The 22,458-nt window shown below is 46.2% G+C and overlaps 1 protein-coding gene across 1 annotated transcript; it reads right to left on the bottom strand.

The window, feature by feature from the left end:
* Positions 1 to 334: 334 nt before the first annotated feature.
* CTCFL (CCCTC-binding factor like) lies at positions 335 to 22,038 on the bottom strand. Its single transcript, XM_014787578.2, has 10 exons — positions 21,487 to 22,038; positions 20,849 to 21,071; positions 18,256 to 18,426; positions 17,806 to 17,939; positions 15,174 to 15,294; positions 14,338 to 14,487; positions 12,332 to 12,492; positions 9,320 to 9,502; positions 2,626 to 2,749; positions 335 to 486 (listed from the first exon to the last, which is right to left on the bottom strand). The coding sequence occupies exons 1-10, from the start codon at positions 22,036 to 22,038 to the stop codon at positions 335 to 337; spliced, it is 1,971 nt and encodes a 656-aa protein (XP_014643064.2).
* Positions 22,039 to 22,458: the final 420 nt, after the last annotated feature.

Genomic DNA, 22,458 nt, shown 5'->3' with positions numbered 1-22,458 from the left:
TAAATAGTCTATACTAGGATCGAAATAACTAGTCTCTAAAATTCATTGCTCATTCATTGTGGGTTACCCTGCCAAAATCAGGTGAGTGAATTCATAGGTTTGAGGTTTTATCCTCCACTTCAAGATTTGGGCCTTTTATAAAATACCTGCAATGTTTTTTGAACTATTCGGTCAAAAAAATAGGTAAATTATTCTAGGCATTCCTTCAAACTTCGGAAAAATCGTGACCATCCCTTGTCATGAACTTAATTATTTCAAAGAAACAATTCAAACAAGATGCTGAAACTTCTAACTTGCTTTAAGAATTAAGTGCTGTAAAAATGAATCTGAATCTCTACAGCTTATCCATCATGCTGAGGATCATCTCACAGGTCAGGGCTTCATCCAGGTCCTCGACTCCGGCTGCGGTTTCTCCCGGGTCGACAGGAACCATCTCCCCCAGGCACTGTTCTCCCTTCACAGTGGAGGCCTCCTCAGCCGGGGCTTCTGGGGGAAAGGCACAGGGGTGGCAAATTTAAAATGAAGCCAAGAAACCCGTGCAAATATATTTTGGAAACAATCACCATTTTTAACATGGCAGCGAACATTTTAAAAACAATCTTTCCCTTTACAGGACAAATATTCTGATCTCAGCTCTGCTTTGAGTCAGGGTTTCTCAAGCTCAGGACTACAGACATTTAGGGCCGGACAGTCTCTGCAGTGGGGCTCTCCTGTGCATTGCAGGACGTTCAGCAGCCTCCCTGGCCTCTACCCGCTGGATGCCAGCAGAACCTCCTCCTCAGCTGTGACAACCAAGAATGTCTCCAGACACTGCCACATGTCCCTGGGGGGCCAAATCGCCCCATGCTGAGGACCACGGCCGTAAGTCGAATGTGGGTCCTATAGACCTATACAGCGGCTGAGCTACTCACGCAAGTCTTGTTTCGACGTCCGGGGAATGACACCGACGAGATGAAAAAAGCGAGCTGCTCGCAGGGCATCTGTCCCTTTGGCCAATCAACATATACAGTCAATTCCGGTCAGGCGTTGTACTAGGTCCACACCGTGAGCCACGCCCAGATCCATAACCATCCCTGCCCCGCCTCCAGCAGCTTCCAAACAGTCAGCCCAACTTTGGGAGTTTAAAAACAGATCACGGGAAATCCACCCATATTCAACCCCCTACCCATTCTCCAAATTACTTCCAAGAACCCCATGGAGCGTCACTGCCTGCTCACGGGAATGTGAGACAAAGGGCCCACCAAAGAAAGCTTTCCCCACGTTAGTTCAAAGTTGTCTGAAGATCTTTTTGCTTGTGGTTCCTTAAAGCATTTTTGGGGGGAAGAGGGGAGTTCTAAGACCCAGTTGCTACAAGTGAACACAAGATTCACAAAATCAATACCATCGACAGGAACTTGTAGAGATCTACCAGTGAACTGGTGGGGGACACACGCTGACCCACCAGCACAACAGAAGTAGAAGTGAGACAATTATCTGGACAATATAGGCTAAAAAAACCCTGAAAGGCAAATTAAGTCGTGTTTTTGCTAACTTAAGTCAGGTTACTTGTCTCAATTCTCACTTTGCTTAGGATTCAACAGCCGACCATCTAAAATATGAGAAACGTTCTAATACGTCCAGCCTCATCGTCATCGATGTTTAAACCTACAAGAGCTTTCCCACTTCTGCCCTTCTGGAACGTGGGCTTCCATGCCGGCAATGCTGCCAGATGCCCCCTGTGCTAACCGGGGAAACACGTCTGCTCCCTGAGGCCGGAGGATTAAGAAGTGATGCCCGCAGTGGGGTGAACAGTGGCCCCTAAAAAGGTGTGCCCACATCCTAACCCCCTGAACCTGTGAGTGTGACTTTATTTGAAATAAGGTCTTTGAAGATATAATTAAGTTAGGGATCTGAGATGAGATCACCCTGGAGTTTCCAGGCAGGCCCTAAATCCAGTGACGAGCGTCCTTCTAAGAGACAGAGGAGAAGAGACACAGACTCCGTGGAGAAGCCATGTGACCCTGGGGACAGAGACTGGGGTGACACAGCCACAAGCCAAGGGACGCCTGGAGCCACGGGAAGCTGGGAGAGGCAGAAGGATCCTCCCTCAGAGCCTTCCCAGGGAGCTGATGCCTTGATTCAGGACTTCCGGCCTCCAGAACCCTGAGAGAATACACTTCTGTGTTCTAGGCCACCCGTCTGTGGTCATTTGCTGCAGCAGCCCCAGGACACGAGCTCAGCGCCCAGCACTGCACCGGGTGCTGGGGACAGTCCACCAGCAGGACCAAGGGGGGCTCTGAGGGAGAGGGGGCAGGGGCGTGCGCGTCTGCCACTGGGCCAGGCTAAGATGTCTCGCCAGGAACCCGTGGGATGGGGGACGTGCACGTCACCCGGGGCTCACTGCGGTGCTGAGGGGGGTAAGCCACCACCCCACTTCACCAATAACCAAACCGGGGAGAAACGAAGCTCAAAGCCTGCCCACAGCGGCAGGAAGCAGCCACAGAGCTGCCGGACCAGGCGCCCCTCGGGGGCTGGCCCCCAGGGTTTCCGGGCGTGTCCCCTGCACAGAAGCACTCAGCCCCCAGGAAAATGTAGCACAGGAAAATCACTGTCAAATTAAAACCCAATTCGGTTAAAATGAGGTACCGTCTTCCTTTCCTGCCTCTTTCGGGATAGCCGGCTGTCTCTTTTTCATTCTTGGTCCTTTTCCCGAGGTGGCCGACTTGTCTCGCCCGGGGTCACACTTCCCTGAGTGTCTTCTCATATTAGTCTGCCGGGGAAATGACAGAGCACACAACGAAAGTCAGCATCGCTGAAGGAAGGCCACCGGAAACGCGCGGCACAGAGAGGGGCTCTGGAGAACGGGCAGCGCGTACCTTTATGATCTGGTACAGAAAAGATGAATTTTAAAGGTGACCCTTTCTGTTGTGTTTGGGTCTAGTTAAAAGCTAGCTTATTTGAAATACTGTTTTATAATACAAGTCAACGAAAAGACAAGATCTGTTTTCCCAGAATGCATCTACTCCCTAAAATGAGACAATGTTAAACCAGAAATTCAACGTATCAGTCGATTTTATGAAAATCAGTAACACACCATAGAGATTTCACTGCCCGGCCACTTCTCTCCGACCTGCTGTGCACGGGGTTATTAAAACTGTGTATGACGTTAGAACTCAAAGGGAGTCAGCGATTTCCTAGTCAGGCCTATTAGCGATATATCCTCACGGATGAACAGTGAGCATCCTCTGGTGATGTGTCTGTTAAAGCCTTTGGCCCATTTTTTCAAACTTACTAACATAAGTTAGAAAATTTTCACCATCTGAAAAGTTCATAGGCAAAAGTGAGATACTGGTGACATGTCACTAAATTTGCTGATTATATAAAACACGCCACCCAGTTTCCCTTTCGACCTGAGTGTGGGGTTCGCAGGACTGTCCTGGTCTATGGATGGAGAGGAAGGATTCACATGTAAGTGGAGGGGAATCTCCCGGGTTATTTAAACTTCCTCCCTTTTATGGTTCTCCACAGGGGTGGGCGGACTGTGGCCAGAGGGTCAAAGCCAGCCTGCCCACTGTTTTTGTAAAGCGAGCTTTTTGGAACACAGCCATGTTCACTCATCTGCGAATCACCCATCTATGTCAGCTTCTGTGACATACTCGAGTAGTTGGAGCAGAAATGCTCTGGCCAGTGAAGCTGAGAACACTTACTATCTGGCCCTTTACAGAAAAAAGTTCACCAGCCCCTGGTTTATATGATTGTGGATAAACCAAGCCTTTTGGGGTCAAGAATTCCTTCGTGAATATGATAAAAGCAATGGTTCCTTCCCCAGCAAAGCGCATATATGTCTACACACAGACACATCTCCCTATAACTTCATGAACTTCATGGTTAACAACTCCTGATGACAGTTTTGGAACAAAACAAACAAAAACACATCCAGCCTGTAAAAGGGGATTAAGATTTTAAGTAAACCTATGAAACATTTAGGCTATTTAGGACTCACAGGGCAAAGTAATATGAGAAAACTTGTGTCAGAGAAACATTTCTCAAGAAAGGAGGAAGCCAACATTCTGAATGCAGAGCAGGGGTCCTTCCCAGAGAGGAAGGAGGCCTGGCCTGTGACGTTCTGATGTGGAGACACACTGTGACTACTGTGTGTTAAAGAGCAGAAGTTTGCGAATAATTTACTTTTTAAAAGTTAAATTGAATTCGAGTATCCAGATATGCTTTCATTTATTTATTTATGTTGATTGATTTATTTTTTAAGTTTTTTTTACAGTAGTTTTAGGTTCACAGCAAAATTGAGGAGGAGGTAGAGATTTCCCATACGCCCCCTGTCCCCACACATCACAGCCTCCCCTACCAGCAACATCCCCACCAGAGTGGTACATTTGTTACAATGGGTGAGGCTACATTGACACATCATCACCATCCCAAATCCACCCTTTACATTAGGGTTCACTCTTGGTGTTGTACATTCTACGGGTTTGGACAAACGTATCCACCATTGTATCCACCATTATAGTATCATACAGAGTATCTTCACTGCCCTAAAAATCCTCGTGCTCTACCTGTTGATCCCCACCCCCCCGCCGACCCCTGGCAATCACCAATCCTTTTACTGTCTCCATAGTTTTGCCTTTTCCAGAAAGTCATATAGTTGGAATCAGTATGTAGCCTTTTCAGCTCGGCTTTCTCCACTTAGCAATATGCATTTAAGGTTCCTCCATATCTCTTCATGGCTTGACAGCTCATTTCTTTTTAGCTCTGGATAGTATTCCACTGTCTGATGGACCCCAGTTTCCGTTCACCTACTGAAGGACATCTTGGTTGCTTCCAAGTTTTGGCGATTACGAATAAAGCTGCTATAAGCATCCGTGTGCAGGTTTTTGTGTGGACATGAGCTTTCAACTCCTTTGGGTAAATACCAAGGAGCATGATCGCTGTACCGTGTGGGAAGAGTATATTCAGTTTTGTAAGAAACCACCAAACTGTCTTCTGAAGTGGCTGCACCATTTTGCATTCCCACCAGCACTGAATGAGAGCTCCTGCCGCTCCACGGCCTCGGCAGTATTTAGCGGTGTCAGCGTTCTGCACATTGGCCACTCTAATAGGTGTGTGGTGGCATCTCGCTGTTGTTTTAGTTTGCACTTCCCTGATGACACATGACACAGAACAACTTTTCATGTTTATTTGCCATCTGGAGATCTTCTTTGATGAGGTGTCTGTTAAAGTCTTTGGTCCACTTTTTAATTGGGTTGTCTTCTTACTGTTGAGTTGTAACAGTTCTTTATCTATTTTGGATAACAGTCCCTTATCAGATGTGACTTTTGCATATATTTTCTCCAGGTCTGTGGCTTTTCTTTTCATTCTCTTGACATTGTCTTTCACAGAGCAGAAGTTTTTAATTTTAATGAGGCCCAGCTTATCGATTATTTCTTTAAGGGATCATGTCTTTGGTGTTTTATCTAAAAAGGCACAACCACACCCAAGGTCGTCTAGATTTTCTCCTATGTTTAGCTTCTAGTTTTATAGCTTTATGTTTTACATTTAGGTCTGTGATCCATTTTGAGTTAATTTTTGCGAAGGGTGTAAAGTCTGTGGCTAGGTTCTTTTTCTTCGTTAATGTGGATGTCCAATGGTTCTAGCACCAGTTCTTGAAAAGACTGTCGTCTTTTTTCCGTTGTGTTCCCTTTGATCCTTTGTCAAAGATCAGCTGACTATATTTACGGAGGTCTACTTCTGGGCTCTCTAGCCTGTTCTGTTGATCTATTTGTCTATTCTTTTGCCAATACCACACTGTCTTGATCACTGTAGCTTTACAGTATGTCTTGACATCGAGTAGTGTCATCCCTCCAACTTTGCTCTTCTCCTGCAACACTGCGTTGGCTATTCTGGGTCTCTTGCCTCTCCATATAAACTTTAGAATCTGTTTGTCAATATCCACAAAATAACTTGCTGGGATTTTGACTGGGACTGCATTGAAGATATAGATCCAGTTGGGAAGAACTGACATCTTGACAGTATTGGGTCTTCTTATCCATGAACATGGAATCTCTCTCCATTTATTTAGTTCCTCTTTGATTTTGTTCACCAGAGGATTCTTCCTTTCTGTTAGTGTTTTTGATCTCTAGCATTTCTTTTCTTTTTTTGTGTGAGGAAGATCAGCCCTGAGCTAACATGTGCCAATCCTCCTCTTTTTGCTGAGGAAGACTGGCCCTGGGCTAACATCCATGCCCATCTTCCTCCACTTTATATGGGACGCCACCACAGCATGGCTTGCCAAGCGGTGCGTCAGTGCGTGCCCGGGATCAGAACCCTTGAACCCCGGGCCACCGCAGCAGAGCGTGCACACTTAACCGCTTGCGCCACCGGGCCAGCCCCAATCTCTAGCATTTCTTTTTGGTTCTTTCTTAGGAATTCCATCTCTCTGTTGACATTGCCCATCAGTTCTTGCACGCTGTCTACTTTATCCATTAGGGCCCTTAGCATATTCATCATTGTTGTTTTAAATTCCTGGTCTGATAATTCCAGCATCCCTGCCATGTCTGGTTCTGATGGTTGCTCTGTCTCTTCAAATTGTGGTTTTTGCCTTTTGGCTTGCTTTGTAACCTTTTCCTGGTAGCAGGACGCGATGGACGGGGTAAAAGGGGCTTCAGAGACATGCGGGTGAGGTGGGGGAGGGGAGCATTCTTCAGTCCTGTGATCAGGCCTCAGTGTTCAGTGAGCCTGTGTGTCTGGACTGGGAACTTCACCGTGTTTCTTCGCTTCTTTTTTCTCCCCACTTGGGTGGGACACGAAGGCTAGGGTGGGCTGGAGTTGGGTATTCCCCTTCTCTGGCTCAGTTAGGCTCTGATAAAACCCCAGCAGCTTAGGCTCCGGTTAACTAGTTTGCCCTGAGGGCAGACTTGTTCAGAACAGAGGGCTCGGGGCTATTTCAGAATGCTTTCTTTCCCCTCCCCCTGCCGGAAGGGGATTTTTTTTAGATATTCACTGTGGGAATCTGGTTGAACTCCTGGTGGTAAAACATCTATTGTGAGGTCTCCCTATGAATGGATCCCTCTGTAGTTTTCAACTTTCTCTAGCTGTCCACACTGAGCCTCCAGCAATTCATCAGTTACAGGTCAGGTTTTCCCATTCTAGCACTGGGTTCCCAGGCAGTTTCCGCTTGTGGGTCTCTGCTCAGGTAGGCAGTGACACCCTGTGTTCACCTGTCTGTCTCCAATCTTGAAGGCAGTGGTTTGCCCTGCGTCCTCCCCTCTCTTACAGATCCTGGAAGAGCTGTTGATTTTTCAGTCTGTTCAGTTTCTCACTTGTTAGGACACAGTGGTGACTTCTCAGCTCCTTACATGTGGAACCAGAAACGGGGAGTCCCTTTCTGTTATTTTTTTTAACAGCTTTATTGAGATATAATTCACATACCACACAATTCATCCATTTGAAGTGTGTAATTCAGTGGTTTTTGCTTTATTCACAGAACTGTGCAAGCATCACCATAATCAATTTTAGGACATTTCAAAAAGAAATCCTGTGCCCTTCACATGCAGTCACCCTGCATGCCCCCCACTCTGCTCCCGGCCACCACTAATCCACACTCCGTCTCTATGAATTGCCTATTCTGGACATCTCACATAAATGGGATCATATACTATGTGGCCCTCTGTGTCTGGCTCCTTCCACGGTTCATCCACGTTGTAGCATGTGTCTGCACTTCACTCCTTTTATGGCTAACATTGCATTGTATGGATAGCCCATATTTCATCTGTTCATCAGCTGATGGACACTTGGGTAGTTTCCACTTTTTGGCGATTATGAATAATGCTGCTGTGAACACTCATGTACAAGTTTCTATGTGGTTATATGTCTTCAGTTCTTTAGCGTAATGTGCCTAGGAGTAGACTTGCTGGGTCATATGGTAACCTTATGTTTAACTTTTTGAGGAGCTGCCAGACTGTCTTCCAAGGTGGCTTCACCATTTTTAAAATCCCACCAGCAACGTCCGAGGCCTCCCATTTTTCCACGTCTTCGATTATCTGTCTTCTTTGACTGCTGCCATCCTAATGGCTGGTCCTAGTGGTATCTCACTGGGATTTCGACGTGCTTTTCCCTAATGACCAATGATGCCGAGCATCTTTTCATGTGCTTACTGGCCATTTGTTTATCTTCTTTGGAGCAATGTCTGTTATAGATCCTTCGCCTGTTTCTAATTGGGTATATTTCTTTTTACCATTGAGTTGTGAGTTCTTTATATATTGTAGATGCAAATCCAAATCCACTTTCTTGAATGGAAGAAAAAGTTTCAAAACTTCTGATTTTATGTTCTGAGGGATTCTACAAGGCTGACTCGTTCTCTTCTCTGCTTTCTTGTTTCTCACACCAGAGAGCAGCTTCCTTACAATGTTAACAGTATGACTGATACTGTATTTGGAGCGTTGCCACCATTCCTCTTCAAAATTTTGAACTAATAGCATTAACACTCCAGAATTATTCCCCTCCGCTACCCAGAAAAACACAATTGCCCTACTATTTTCTTTTAAGAGAAAAGACAGTTTCCCCCATAAAAACAGTCGACCTCAGATAATGCAGATCTTTTATAAAGTTAGAGCGCAGCATCACGGTCTAGGGACCTGACTAATCATCTGTGGTGGTTTTAAAATGTCCACAAATTCTGTGACACTCTTCCTTTCAAAAGGGACTTCACTGCCCACCCCTTGAGTGTGGGCTGGACTTTGGGATTTGTTTCTAGTGAATAGAAAAAATGTTGTGTAACTTTTAAGACTAGGTGACAAAAGGCACTGTCCCACAGAAACTGTGAGATCACAAATGTTTGTTATTTTAAGCCACTAAGTTTTGAGGTAATTTGTTATGCAGCAACAGGTAACTAATACGACACCCAAAAAGAATAAAACTGAAGAGTAAAGGTATTTCTGAGCACGGTACCAACAGCACTATTCTAAGAACATCTATAAAACATTTTGAAAATTGCATTCTCTCTGTGAAGGAGTCTAAATCTAATTCACAGGAATGATTTTGAAATGTTACACTAAAAGCAAGGATTCTTTGTAGAATTTGGGGAGTCTGAGAACTCCCAAAACTATTTGCAAGATTTTGTTTATAAAATTGTCTTTTTTCATGGAAGGGGAGACTGTGCTTTTATACGATTTTCAAGAGTTTTGTGACTCCACAAAACTAATAACCACTTTCCCTTCGGCACGACAGATGCTATCTGAAGTCCTGGCAAGCTTCTCTAATCGGGTTTAGACACCCCGAGGGTGACGCTGTGCCTGTGAGACAGAGGGACCTTCTCCAAGAGGATTTACTGCGACTTAAGTCAGCTTACCCAGCGGGAAAAGCCTTTGCCACACTGGGGGCATTCGTAAACAGTCGGGATGAAATTTGCATCGTGGTATTTCTTGACGTGAACATTTAGAAGCTGCTTCTGTCGGAAACATTTATTGCAGGAGAGGCAGGCAAACGGTTTCTCTCCCGTGTGGGTCCAAGTGTGAACTGTCATATGACGTTCCTAGGAGGGGAGGGGAAGAGAATAAACAGCTTAGCTATTTATGGGAATTCTATAGTATCGGACATTATTTGTTGTACGAGATCTTTTTTTCCTCCCCAAAGATGAGTGCACTATTAAGAAAAATCACAGCAAACACACACTGCTGCGGCAGCAGCGCCGTCTGGCTGTCTACGAAACACACTGGGACACAGTCCCTGCCGTCAGGTTACAAAGCTCTCACGATTAGCCCCCGGCTGGTCCTACAGTCCCATGGGGGAGGTGGCAGAGCACACCTTGGGGGGTGAAATGGTAATCATTTTTCCCTCCAAAAGAGCCCATGTGTTTGGAGCCCTACTTCTATAGTTATTTGCAAGGACCTGAGTTTACAAAGGGCGGCCGGAACCTGCGAACTTAAAAATCTAATGATAGAGTTTCAGTGCATGGACAGTTGGGGTTGGAAGTATGTTAAGCAATTAAACATTGTCCCTTCTACTTCCAGATGGTATTATAACCAATCTTAACCTCGATTCAAAAGCGTAACAGTGAAAATAATTGTTCCCAGCAAAGAAATAACCAGAAGTCGTAACTATATGAGTAAATAATTTAGGCAATCAGGACAAAAATATATATAAAGTCAAGCAAAAGCATATATTTGATTTGTTTTATTAAAAACGCTATGACTACTCAGATGAAATACACGGCCACTTCCGCGTTACTGTTAGTAACTAATTGATAGTCGAAATCTTGCAATCTTTCTCTCATCGAATTCACTGCACACCCGCTTCCGCAGACGCCTTTCATCTCATCCCTCGCTCCCCGGGGAGCACCACCTGCCTCTGCACCAGGTCTCACCTGGGAGCCCGGCTCTCCGGGAGCAAAGCAGCTCAGAGCGCCCGGCAGTGCTCCAGCCTCCTCTCAAGGTGCCCCCGTCTGCTCTCTGCTCCCCGAACCCCCTCCTCCTCCACAACGTTATCCACCTTCCAGGAAGCTCTCCTAGCTCACTTTAACAAATGTGAGCTCGGAGCCTCAAAACATCCTAACGCTCAAAATCTACTGGAAAAACTCTCTCCTTTACTCAAAGCATTTACAGTTTCTAGCCCACACTCTGAAACACAAGAAGCACCCGTGTCCACCTTCGGTCACAGCGGCAAAATATTCACAGTAGCAGACAAGGCTCCAAAGCAGCAGTTCAGTTCTAGACCTTTTGGTCTTAGGACCCATTACACTCCTAAAAATTATTGACGACTCCAAGGAGCTTTTGTTTATGGGGGTGATATCTATCAACACTGACTGTATTAGAAATCAAAACTGAGAAATTAAAAATTATGAAAAACATTTATGGATTCATTTAAAAATAACAATAAACCAATTGTATGTTACCATATTTCTGTAAACGTACCTATTTTTCAAAACAAAAAAAATTAATGTCTGGCCTACTAGATAAGGTTGCCAGTTAAAATATAGGCTGCACTCTCGGGGACATATTTATATACAAAAGTATCTGTGGTTTATCTGAAATTCAAATTTAACTGGTCATCCCGTATTTTTGTTTCTAAGTCTGGCAACCTTACTAAAAGAAGACAGCTGGATTCTCACCCCAGCTTCCGCCTTCAGGCTGCTGGGTATGTTGTTGTCGTTGAGACAGATGAAGAAAATCTACTCTCACAGACATACAGTTAGAAAAGGGAGCAGAATTTTAATAGCTTTTTCAGGTAACTGTGGACATCCTTCTCTGACATTACATCAAAATGCAACAAGTGGTAATTTCTCAAAAGTTGGTTAAAATGTGGAATCTGAAACCACACCAAGGAACTTTTTGTACTCTGTCACTTTAAAATCCATTGATCTATCTTATCCTTGGACTGGATCTTTTACCCAAGCACGATTCTGTAAAATAATCAATTGGTCATTTGGAAAATATCAATTTCCTGAGTTACAGAGAGCTTCTAAATGTTGACATATTTCACTATACTAATAAAATATTGCTGTCTTAAAATCACTCCAATCTCATTAGAAAACTCTTTAACTATGAGAAAGCTGTCAAGCTCACAGTGGTAGCTATAAGTTTTCCAAAATTCTAATTCTAATTTCCTCGTCAAAGCTGAAATTGTATCCACGGCAACACGCATTTTCCTTAAAGTGACAGGCTCACTTCATTTACTTTCAAGAAAACGTGTGCCAAATACCCAACAACTGAATAAGCCGAGTTTGTCTGTCATTTGCTCTTTCAGGTAAAAACGGTGGTTCACGAGAAAGCAGCTAGTTGAGCTGGTGGCTCAGACAGCCCCTGTGCCCCAGAGAATCGTGCAGGAAGCACGGGAAGGCAGCAGAGGCTCGACGCCAACCTCCTGGCTCATCACACAGAACATTAAAGAGAGGAGTTTTGAGGGTCAAGACTGAATAAATTTTATAACTTTTACTGCTGCGTCAAGGACATCCTTCAGTAAAACGGCCCCTTATTTTTGCTGCCAGTGCACGAAGGTGCAGAGGCGACCACCCTGCTCCGCGTCACGGCGCCGACTGCGCTGAGGCGCCTCCACCGCTCTGGCACCCTCCGCGCCAATGCCAACGGCGTAGACAGCCAAGATCGCCTCGGCCTTCCTACGACAACAGTTTTGATCTTATGGCGCTGACTGGTTTCAAGGCCCTCTAGGGGTCTATGAATCATCCTCTAAGAACCGTGGCTTTAAACTACTGGCTCACGCTGCCTTCTGGTTACTCTGAACAGTTACTTTTACTAAAGCTTGGCTTCTCTCAGTATTTTCAAAGTGACAGAGAATCCCCCTGCAACCCTCCCTCCTTCCGTGTCTGCCGCCTCCCCACCTCCCCAAATTGACGGGAACACAGCACCTGCTTGCAGGCGTAGCTGCAGTGCTCGCACTTGAACCTCTTCTCGTTTTTGTGAGTCTTCTGGTGCTGACTGAGGGCGTAGCGTTCGTGGAAGACGGCAGAGCAGTAGTGGCACTTCATCTCCGTGGCTTGGTAAGTGTGCAGGTTGCGCAGGTGGACACCTGAGACAGTCACAGAACGTCACCTGCGGGAAAAGCACTATATTCCCCCACCCTCTAAATCAGGGTTTCTCAGCCTGGGCACTATCAACACTTGACACTGGCTGATTCCTTCTTGGGCAGAGTGGGCAGGGCTGTCCTGGGCACTGCAGGAGCTTGAGCAGCATCTCTGGCCTCCACCCACCAGAGGCCAACAGCACCCTTTCCTCCTCCATCGTGACAACCAAAATGCCCCTAGACATTGCCACATGTCCCCCGGGGGGTAATACCATTCCTAGTCGAGAATCACCGCTCTAAACGAACAGTACACTGACACCTCATTTTAATACCCTGTCCGTGTGGCGTTAACTGTTACATAAGGTGGGGCACACTGGACCTAACGTGGTCACTTAACAAAGCACTTTGAGAACCTGATCATGGTGTGGGTTGATTTTTAGCATAATGTTAAGGTGGTTTTACATAAAAAGATATAACCTCTGTATTTTAACTTAAAAAACAACTCCAGATGTTCTGTTAGAAACCCATGCTGTTTTTTTCCTACATTGTAACTGACCTGAGACGCGGTAAGGCCCGACTGGACATGCTCGAGAATAATTTCTACTTAACCGACTCTAAGCCTGGCGGTTTTGAGACCCTCCGTGTAAGAGGCTGAATGAAAGCCGACAAGTGCGTGCTAGAGGTACAGCCCGGACACACTGACGCAGTCATTTACAGTCATTTACAGAGCCCGATTTCCCGCATAGGGACGGGAAGGCAGGCAGCTGTTTACAAAGCACCTCACGGGGGTGTACTGAGTGCACCGCCCACTGGGGTGGGATAGAACCCATATCTCCGCCGTGATGCCAAAAAGTCTTGCTTCCTTTCTGGGCAACTGGCTTGTGACCCTTGTGCCCTACAAAGTCCCACCAGGCTGTTTTTTGCAGCGTGCTGGTAGCTACAGTAACACTGACAGAATGTTCCAGATGAAAAATAGAAGCTTGGGCTTCATTAAACATCTTTACCCTTTCAGAAATGTTTTTAAAACAGTGCTTCTCATCTCCGGAATTTCTCTGGGCAAACCGGTGACTTTGTATTTTTGCTAACATATTTTGAGTATCACAGTGTTAGATATTTTAGAAAGAAAAAAAAGATCATGGAAAATGGGAGGCCCGGAACCCCAAAACAAAGGAGAAAGGCTGGTTCACTCACTGTACCCGCCTCCCGCCCACTGCTAAGTATCGGCTGGTTTTCCCTGCAGGCGGATAAAAGCCAAACTCCTGAATCTGGTGCTCAGAGTCACTCACGGTGACATCCACGCTTGCTCTGTTGGGAGGGCATACGCGTCACAGTGTGGATTTCATGTCACAAGCATGACATGAAGTGAGTTCCCTATAGGGAGAACTGTATAGGTTCTTACTTTTGTACCCTCAGCTTCCAGAACTTTCTAGGATCGCAGCAAGGGCTGAAGAGCAGTTTGCTGAGTGTCACCAGAGAGAACATTACTAAAGAGTCCGAACCTACAGCCAGGCCCCCTCCCGGCACCGGGTCACGGGGCTCCGGGCAGCTCACCCTATGCCTCTGAGCCCCAGCGTCATCATCGGTAAAAACAGGTTCAATATGGAGTAAAACAACACCCGTGAAAGTGCTCTATGAGCTAAAACCCCGCAAGAGCTTATCGCGTGTCCCGGGAAGGGCCTAGGCCTGAACTCTCAGGACGTGCTGTGCAACTGCACTTGTGCCATCCCGCCACCAGATGGCACCACAGGACCTCTGGAAGAAAACCTGGGAGCTGACCCTGAAGGCCCTGGAACCAGGCCCTAAGGAGCAGCAAACACGGGAGTCAGAGGAAGTTCGTTGCCAGACACTCACGCAGGTCGCTCTTCCTCGCGATGATGGTGGCACAGTGGGGACACTGGTGTTTGGGGACGTTCTCACTGTGCTTCTGCAGAACGTGCATCTTCATGGTGCCACTCTGCGTGAAGCGCGCGTGGCAGACGTGACATTCGTAGGGCTTCTCGCCTGTGACGGGGACGACAGAAGTGCCCCCCTGCAGGGTGGCTTCACCCCGCCAGCCCTGATCCTCGCCAGAGGACACCCAGAGCCGAGAGCTTTTCTTTCTGTCCCAAGGCTCCCTTTCCAGCCCCTTTCTCATATGTTTAACCCCCAGTTAGAATAAGATTCCTACAAGATTCCTAAATCCAGCCCAGACAACGGTACAAGTACAGCTGTGTGGACAATGGTCCAGATGGGCGACTCTCCTAACATCTGCTGGCTACTCATCAGGTCAAGACAGATAGCCAGCTCCTCTCCTCGGGGTTACACAAAGAACCGAGAAGCACACATAACACATTCTTCACAACAAAACGTAAAGGAAGTGTATTATGAAACCAGCACGTTTTGTTTTAAGTTTTTTCTTCAGGTTGAAGGACGAATTAAGGAGTCTACTTTTAAACCCGTGAAAAACTTACGAAAGCAAATACTTCGTGGTGCTTTACTCCCCACGGTGGGGTCAGCACAGTATTTAGGGGGCTCCCTGATGCTAAATCAAGGAGATTGTGAGTGAAAATCCCCACGTCAACAAGGCATGGAGAAATTTGCTTTGACATTCGAACTTTAATTTTGCCACCCAACAGTGATTTTCACGAGCTCGCTTTAAAAACCGAAAACACGCTTCGCCCGCTGGGCCTCACGCACGAGCGCTTTACCTGAGTGCGTCCTCATGTGCCGCTTCAGTTTGTAGGTGTCCTTGCTGGCGTAGCTGCACAGGCTGCACTGGAAGGGGCGCTCCCCCGTGTGCGAGCGGACGTGGCGCTTCAGTTTACTCGCCTAAGGGACAAACCGGGTGTTTACCGCGCTGGAAACCTGCACTTGCGGGTCTGCGATTAGCCAGCATTAAACGAGATTTTTAAATTCCTCTGATTTCCACCTCAGTACATATTTCACACGTGAAAACGCAAAACAGTCATTACTTCTTATTTTCCGCTGCAGAGGATTTTCTTCGTGTGACGTGTGCATCTAAGACCCTCGGGGGATAAGGAGCAGTTGCTCCAAGAGACTCCCCGTTCACCTTCACTTTACAAAGAGAAAACCAAAACCTAGCTGCTCAGGGCCATACGTGATTTTATGTTCATTTCTAAGGCAACATACGCTCAAGAGCTGTAAAGTTGAGATCATGTGCAGCGTGCAGAGGTCAGAAGATTTTTGTTTGCATATAAGGTGGGAACGTTGAAACATTAGCTCTTCAATGGACCTCATCAGTTCCAAGTTCTGTGGACCCAGAATGGCACACGCATGGAGGAAGCCTTCCTTGCCATTAAGGATGGGTTCTGCGCATTAGTAGTTTCTTTACAAGAAGTAACTTTCAAGCAGAAGAAAATAAATTCTAATTTGACTAATTAATATCCCAGGCAATTAGTTAAAAGGCAAACAAATTACCTCCCATTTGATCACTTTTTGCCTGACTTTTTTACTGCCTTCTGGAACTGCTCTCACACTGAATTCACCCCCTGCAGGCCCTTATCCACCCGAGCAGCTCAGAGGGCAAGCAACCGCACTCGGCCTACAGAGGTCGGAAAGCCCGTGTCAGCCCTGCTTGTGATCTCGGGAAGGCTATCCTGGGTTCCCCCAAATCGACAAGCACACAGAAGCCTGAAGAACATTCAAGAACAAAAGAAGACAGAATGGAAACCAAGATCCAAATGGAAAAATTTAGATTTTTAGAAGAAAAGTGGATGTCTTCAAGTATATCAGAAGGCAAAATAAAAGGAATTTTTAAAATTATAGCCTGAAAGGTTTGACAAGATGAGTGGTGTGAATGATCAACACAGGCTGTGCATGAACCTTCTCTGGGGGCTGTGGAGGGGAAGATTCGGGAAGGGCAGGTCAAAAGCTCTCCCAGCTGCCGTAACCTGCCCACAGCCTCCATACAGTGCTGCCGGAACACATGTAAAGGATGGCGTGGGGGTGTGGAGGGGACTTAGCCTACCTTCCCTTAAAGCAGACCAGCATGGCAAGACTTGGAAGCCACAAAAACGGGGGTCAAGGCAGCAGCAGAGGGTGCGCACGGCGAGGCCGACCACCCCGTAGGCCGCAAGCAGACGGCCGACCCCGAGAACGTTCTCAGCGGGCCGGGCAGTCTGCACTGAGAACCGGCCGGACACCAACGAGAAGTCCACTCCGGGCTCATGGTTCTCAGACGGCTTTGTTCTTCAACCCTCATTTTGTGTTTTCTTACTACAGTCATCACCTTTAACTCAGATGAGAAATAATTTTTAAAAATAGTAATAGCAGAAAAAAACTCTTGGAATCAAATTCTGACCCCGTCTATGAAGTTTCCTAGTTTATGAAACACGGTTGCATCATTTCTATATTTAAACTCGAGCCGTCCCCTTTAACTTAGTTCCATCTGAGTGTATTCTCCTTTCCCAACGGGGCTTGAAATCAGGGGCAGGCCCGTGTCCTAACAGATATCGGAGTTCTTAAAACTTCACTGTAGAAAACCAACACTGAAAGCAAGTGTCGTGTTTCTGCTGCTGTTTCAGTCAGAGTCCTGCTGAATCTGCTGGGAGGGACAAACGAGACAAACTGTTGAAATGACCACGACACATGACTGAAGTCTGAAATGGGTGGTCTCTGTAATTAACAGTGGAAATGGCTCTTTAAATCTTCAAGCAAGTTGCTTTACATCTGACCAAGTGCCAAGGAGGTAAACTCAAAAATTTCAGCAAGAATTCAGACTGCATCTGTCCTCTATGTTAGAGAAAATACACTGATTTTGTGGAATTGAGAACTACATAAAACGCTAGGTAGAACTTTCCAACAAACTTGAGAATTAGTTTTCCAAGACCACAAGTAATTTTATTGGTAATTTGTACACCTTTACACATTGCTTTCACATGTTGATAATCAAAGAAAAAAAGAAATGCAATTTTCTATTTTTTTCTTTTTTCTCTCTCTTTCTTTTTTTTTTTGCTGAGGAAGATTTGCCCTGAGCTAACATCTGTGTCAATCTTCCTCTGTTTTGTATGTGGGTGGCCGCCACAGCATGGCTGCCGATGAGTGGTGTAGGTCTGCGCCCGGTAACCGAACCCAGGCTGCCCAAGTGGAGTGCACCAAACTTAATCACTAGGCCATGGGGCCAGCCCCCCAATTTTCTATTTTAAATTTAGAAAACATTCTAAATTTAGAATGAGTATTATCTCCTGCATAGGTTCTGTATGAATAATATCTTTAGGAAAACCCGTTTTGTAAGAGAGTCTACTGTTAGTTTAACTGAATAACTTTTACAGTGGCTTCTTATGAGACGCCACGAAGCTTTAGGTACAAGAGTGAACTTACTTCCACGCTGGCATACTTGCACATGGAGCATTTAAAGGGTTTCTCGTGAGTGTGCTTATAACGTCTGTGTCGGACAAGTTCTCCACTGGTAACAAATGCCATGTTACAGTCACCACACTTGTAGGGCCTGGTTCCTGTAAAATCACAGAGTTTATCCTATTAAAACAAGATTTAACCACAGATTTTCATAGGAGTTTATAACTTATAAATTATACTCAGTTGCATAATGCTGTAAAAATTAAGCAGAGGCTCTTTAAACCATAAATAACCCAGATGGATGTGAGAAAAATCTTTGTGACTTTCAATGTTTTTAACCAAAATTGAAGGAAAAAAAGACAAAACTAAAGTCTAAAACGGCACATTATTTTACTGCAGAAATGGGTGGGTTCGCAATCTTACACAAGCCCACACACACATCAGTCGGGGGAACACGCTTCCCGGCGGCTTCACCTGTGTGCGTATTGACGTGGTTCCGCAGAAGAGTCACAGTACGAAAGGCTTTCAGGCAAAGGTGACACATGTGGGGCTTCTCGTTGCTGTGAATTTTCACATGACGATTGAAACTCGAAATTCTAGTGGAGGTAAACCTGCACACATCACAGCGGTAGGTTCGTTTGACTCCTGCAGGAAGCAGACACGGCGTTTACATCTTTGTAAAAATCTTTCTTTAGATGTTTCAATTTCATTAACACATCCAAGGAACTTCAGATCAATAACCTAACTTTGCATCTTGAAGAACCAGACAAATGAGAGAAGTCTAAACCCCCAGCTAGCAGAAGGAAGGAGATGATAAAGAGTCAAGTGGAGATAAACGAGAGAGAAAACAGAAAAACAATACAGAACCAATGAAACCAAAAGTTGTTTTTTTTAGATCAACATTGACAAACCTTTATCTGGACTTGTAACCAAGAAGAAAAAAGAAAATTCAGATAACTAAAATCAGGAAGGAAAGTGGGGACATTACTACCAACTACACAGAAATAAAAAGGATCAGAAGACCGGTGTCCTTACAAGAAGAGGAAAGACAGACAGACACACAGGGAGAGCTTCACGTGACAACAGAGGCGGAGGTTGGAGTGAAGCTTCGACAAGCCGCGGGATGCCAGGACTGCCGGCACCTCCAGAAGCTAAGGGAACAGCACGGAACAGAGTCTCTCCTACAGCCTTCCAAGAGCGCGAGGCTGTGCCAACACCGTGATTTCCGACTTCCAGCCTCCAGAACTGTGAGAGAATATGTTTCTGTTGTTTTCAGTCACCGCTTGTGGTGTTTTGTTACAGCAGCCACTGGGAAACGAATACAGGCACCATTTAAAAAATGGGCAAAGGACCCGAACAGACATTTCTCCAAAGAAGACACACGAACGGCCAACGTGCACATGAAAAGATGCTCAACATCGCTAGTCACGTGAGAAACGCAAATCAAAACCACAATGAGATACCACTTCACACCCCCTAGGGCGGCTATAATTTTTTAAAAAATGGAAAATAAGTGCTGGCGAGGATGTGGAGGAACTAGAACCCTCATACTCTGCCGGCGGGAATGTAAACTGGTGCAGCTCCCTGGGGAAATAGTCCTCAAAACCTGAAACGCAGGCTAAGCAGAGGACCCAGCAATTCCACTCCTACGCGCCCAGAAGAACTGAAAACAGGCGTTCCAACAAAAACGTGCATGTGAATGTTCACAGCAGCACCACGTACAACAGCTCAAAGGCAGAAACAACCCAAACGTTGATTGATGGATGAACGGATAAACAAAACGTGGTGTATGCACACAATGAACACTATTCAGGGATGAAGGAATGAAGTAGTGACACAACATGGACCTTGAAAACACGAGCCAAGTGAAAGAATCCAGACACGTAAGGCCATGTACTATACGCGTGTGATTCCATTTACAGGAAACATCCGGGACAGGCAACTCCACAGAGACAAGAGTAGATTGGTGGTTGCCAGGGGCGGGGGGAGTGGCTGCTTCATGCTTTAGGTTTCTTTTGGGGGTGATGAATATATTCTGGAATTAGATAGTGGTAATTGTGAATATATTAAAGATTGTTGTACAAGATTGTGAATATATTAAAAAGCTGAAAATGAGCTGAGAATCAGGAATTTGGGGGTACAATCTCCTGATTTAAAAATATGAGAAACTAATATACAGTAAAAGTTGCAAACTCAGCCAGCTACTGAAGCCAGAGGCAATGCACCTAAATGAATGACTTGAACCACATGTAGGAAGAAGGGACAGTGGTGTCACGCGACTTTCTAAACCGAGTCACATCCCAGCCCCGGCCACCTGTTCCTAGAGGAAGGAAACAGAGCCGAGCATTGCCAGATATGACTTTTTAAAAATGAGCTAGAAATTGAGATTTTTGGGAGTGAACTCTCTTGATTTAAAGAAGTGAGAAATTAGAAATTTTTTAAAAAGCTGAACGAATAATTTTTGAGGGTCAAATTCATCCTGTGGGCTGCTGTGATACAATTTCGGTTATAATACAGGTCCTTCCTCATCTGGCCTGATCTCACCCGTCCACGGGGCTCTCCTGGGACAGTGGAGCTGTCCGCACTCACTGGAAGTCACACACTCTGGAGCCCCCCACCTCTGCAGCCAGGAATGGTGATCCCCACTCTTAATGGTTTCCGAGTCCCCTTTCCTGGCCTCACCTAAACACCCCTCCCCTAGAAGGTGCGTCTGCTGCCTTCTGGACATCTCTCCTTCTCCTGGACCACTGGCTCTTGTCTACACCAGGCCCACCCCCCACGGGGCTGCCAACTAGGGAGCAGACCAGGGCCTGACCTTCTCTCTGTGCGCACAGCGCTTGGCGGGAGAGTTTTTACTGCGCTTTTAAAATATTTGCGTGCAAAATGCAAAACTCTTTTGGATTTGATTCACAACCCAGAACATTAGTTTAAAATTTCTTCCATTTCCTGACATTTTGAAAGCAACTAAAAGTCAACCACTTAAAACTTCAATTACCATCCCCTTCCCCTAGAGAAAGACGAGCCACCCCATGTCACGCAGTCTCTCTTACAAAATGAACCCGCCTACCCTTTGCCTTTTTCTGATTTTTGGGGGAGTTGGCTTTTTCAACATGTGCTTGATCAGGTGCAGGTTTATCTTCTTGTTCTCCTACGTTTACGTTCGAAATCGTCAGAACGATTTCGTCTCTTCCTCCATCTCCCGGCCGGGCTTCCATGAGAAAGAGCTGCTCTTCTGTCCTTTCTCCCAATCCTCCTGCAGCCGGGAGCTGGTCTTCCTGACCTTTATCAAACTACCAAACGAAAAACAAGTATTCAAACAAATACGACACTATTAATTACAATCTGATTAAGCTCTTCACCTTGATGAAACCTTAGAATACAGACAGGAAAACAAAAATGAAAATACAGAGGATTGCCCATTGCAACCAAAATGCTCACGCCTTAAGCATAAAGGGTTTTGGGGATGAAATATAACACTATTTGTTAAAAAACACAATGTACCTGATAGTATGCTAATTAATGTAACTTTTTCAACTCGTAAAAAAGAACATGAGGTCTCCCAGGACTTTCCTGGGCATGACTCTCACTGTGTTTAATTTTAAACTGCTTGTTCATACATAATACTGCACAAGAGCAACTTAAAAAAGTATTTTTCTGGGTTTTTTTTTTCCACGTAAGGGGTCCGTTTACTAAAACCAGCTATACCTTAACCAGCCCAGTGTTTTCAGCCAGGCTCACCACAAACTTCCCGTCTCCACTGGCGGAAGCTGCATCCTCCTGCAGCACGTGAACCTGTGTCACCTGCATGTTCTGCAGCAAGTACACCTCATCCTGGATGCTGACGGCGATGCACTGGTGCAGGCTCTGCTGGGACCCTTCTCCAAGCCACAGCAGCGGCTGCAGCCCACTGCCGGCCTGCTGCACCACCAGCTGCACCCCTTCTTGGTGCTGGGGCGTCAGCCAGCAGACGTCATGCAGCGCCACGTCTTCTGAGAAGCGTGCCGTCTGCAGGGGCAGGACGTGCTTCTCGCTCTCCTCCGCGGGGACCAGCACTAGCTCCTGCCCTCCCTCCAGGACCCTGGCCTGGAGGGCCTCATAGGCGCACTGGGCCTCCAGCTCTCCAGGGCTCAGGCACCCCTTCACCCTGCACACTCCATCATCTTCCCCCTTCTCCTCCAGGGCTTCTTCTGGCATCAACTCCGGCTCTTTGATTTTAGTGAACAGCTCAGAGGGGATCGAGATCTCCATCCCCGCCATTGTGACTTGGCCTGTTTGAGAAAGCAGCCAGGAGACTTGGTAAGGCACAGTGGGGTCTGGGCCTCGCGGGCTTCGGGGCGATCAAGGCCTGATGAGGTTCTGGCCTCAAAAGGCCTCGTACAGGCTGGGACTAAGTTGACTCAGCCTAGGCCTAGGAGGCGCTGAGCCTAAGCAGGATTTAGGCTAAACCAGAAGATTCTAGAACCAAAACATCTGGGCCTGAGCAGGCTTTCAGCAAATGCAATTCTAGGCCTGGCAAGGTGCAGCCTGCACAGGCTTTGGGCCAGTGCACACGTCCAGGCCTAGAAAGCTGGGGCCTGAGCAGGCTTTCAGCAAATGCACATTCCAGGCCTCGCAAGATGGAGCTGAAGCAAGCTTTCCACCATCGCAGAATTCAGATCGAGCACCATCTGAGCCACG

This window comes from Ceratotherium simum, chromosome 21 (genome assembly GCF_057802395.1).
Source record: "Ceratotherium simum simum isolate JZ-2026a chromosome 21, ASM5780239v1, whole genome shotgun sequence".
NCBI lineage: Eukaryota > Metazoa > Chordata > Mammalia > Perissodactyla > Rhinocerotidae > Ceratotherium > Ceratotherium simum.
Note: the sequence above shows the minus strand (reverse complement) of the source record. Positions and strands in the feature narration are given on the sequence as shown.

What these genes read in the sequence shown, in the direction of transcription:
- CTCFL (XM_014787578.2), bottom strand. Translation starts at nt 22,038, where the DNA reads ATGGCGGGGATGGAGATCTCGATCCCCTCTGAGCTGTTCACTAAAATC. An exon ending in CCACGTCAATACGCACACAG is followed by an intron (nt 17,940 to 18,255) that starts GTGAAGCCGCCG and finishes GTGATTTTACAG; the next exon opens with GAACCAGGCCCTACAAGTGT. An exon ending in GCAAAGGCTTTTCCCGCTGG is followed by an intron (nt 2,750 to 9,319) that starts GTAAGCTGACTT and finishes TTTCCCCGGCAG; the next exon opens with ACTAATATGAGAAGACACTC.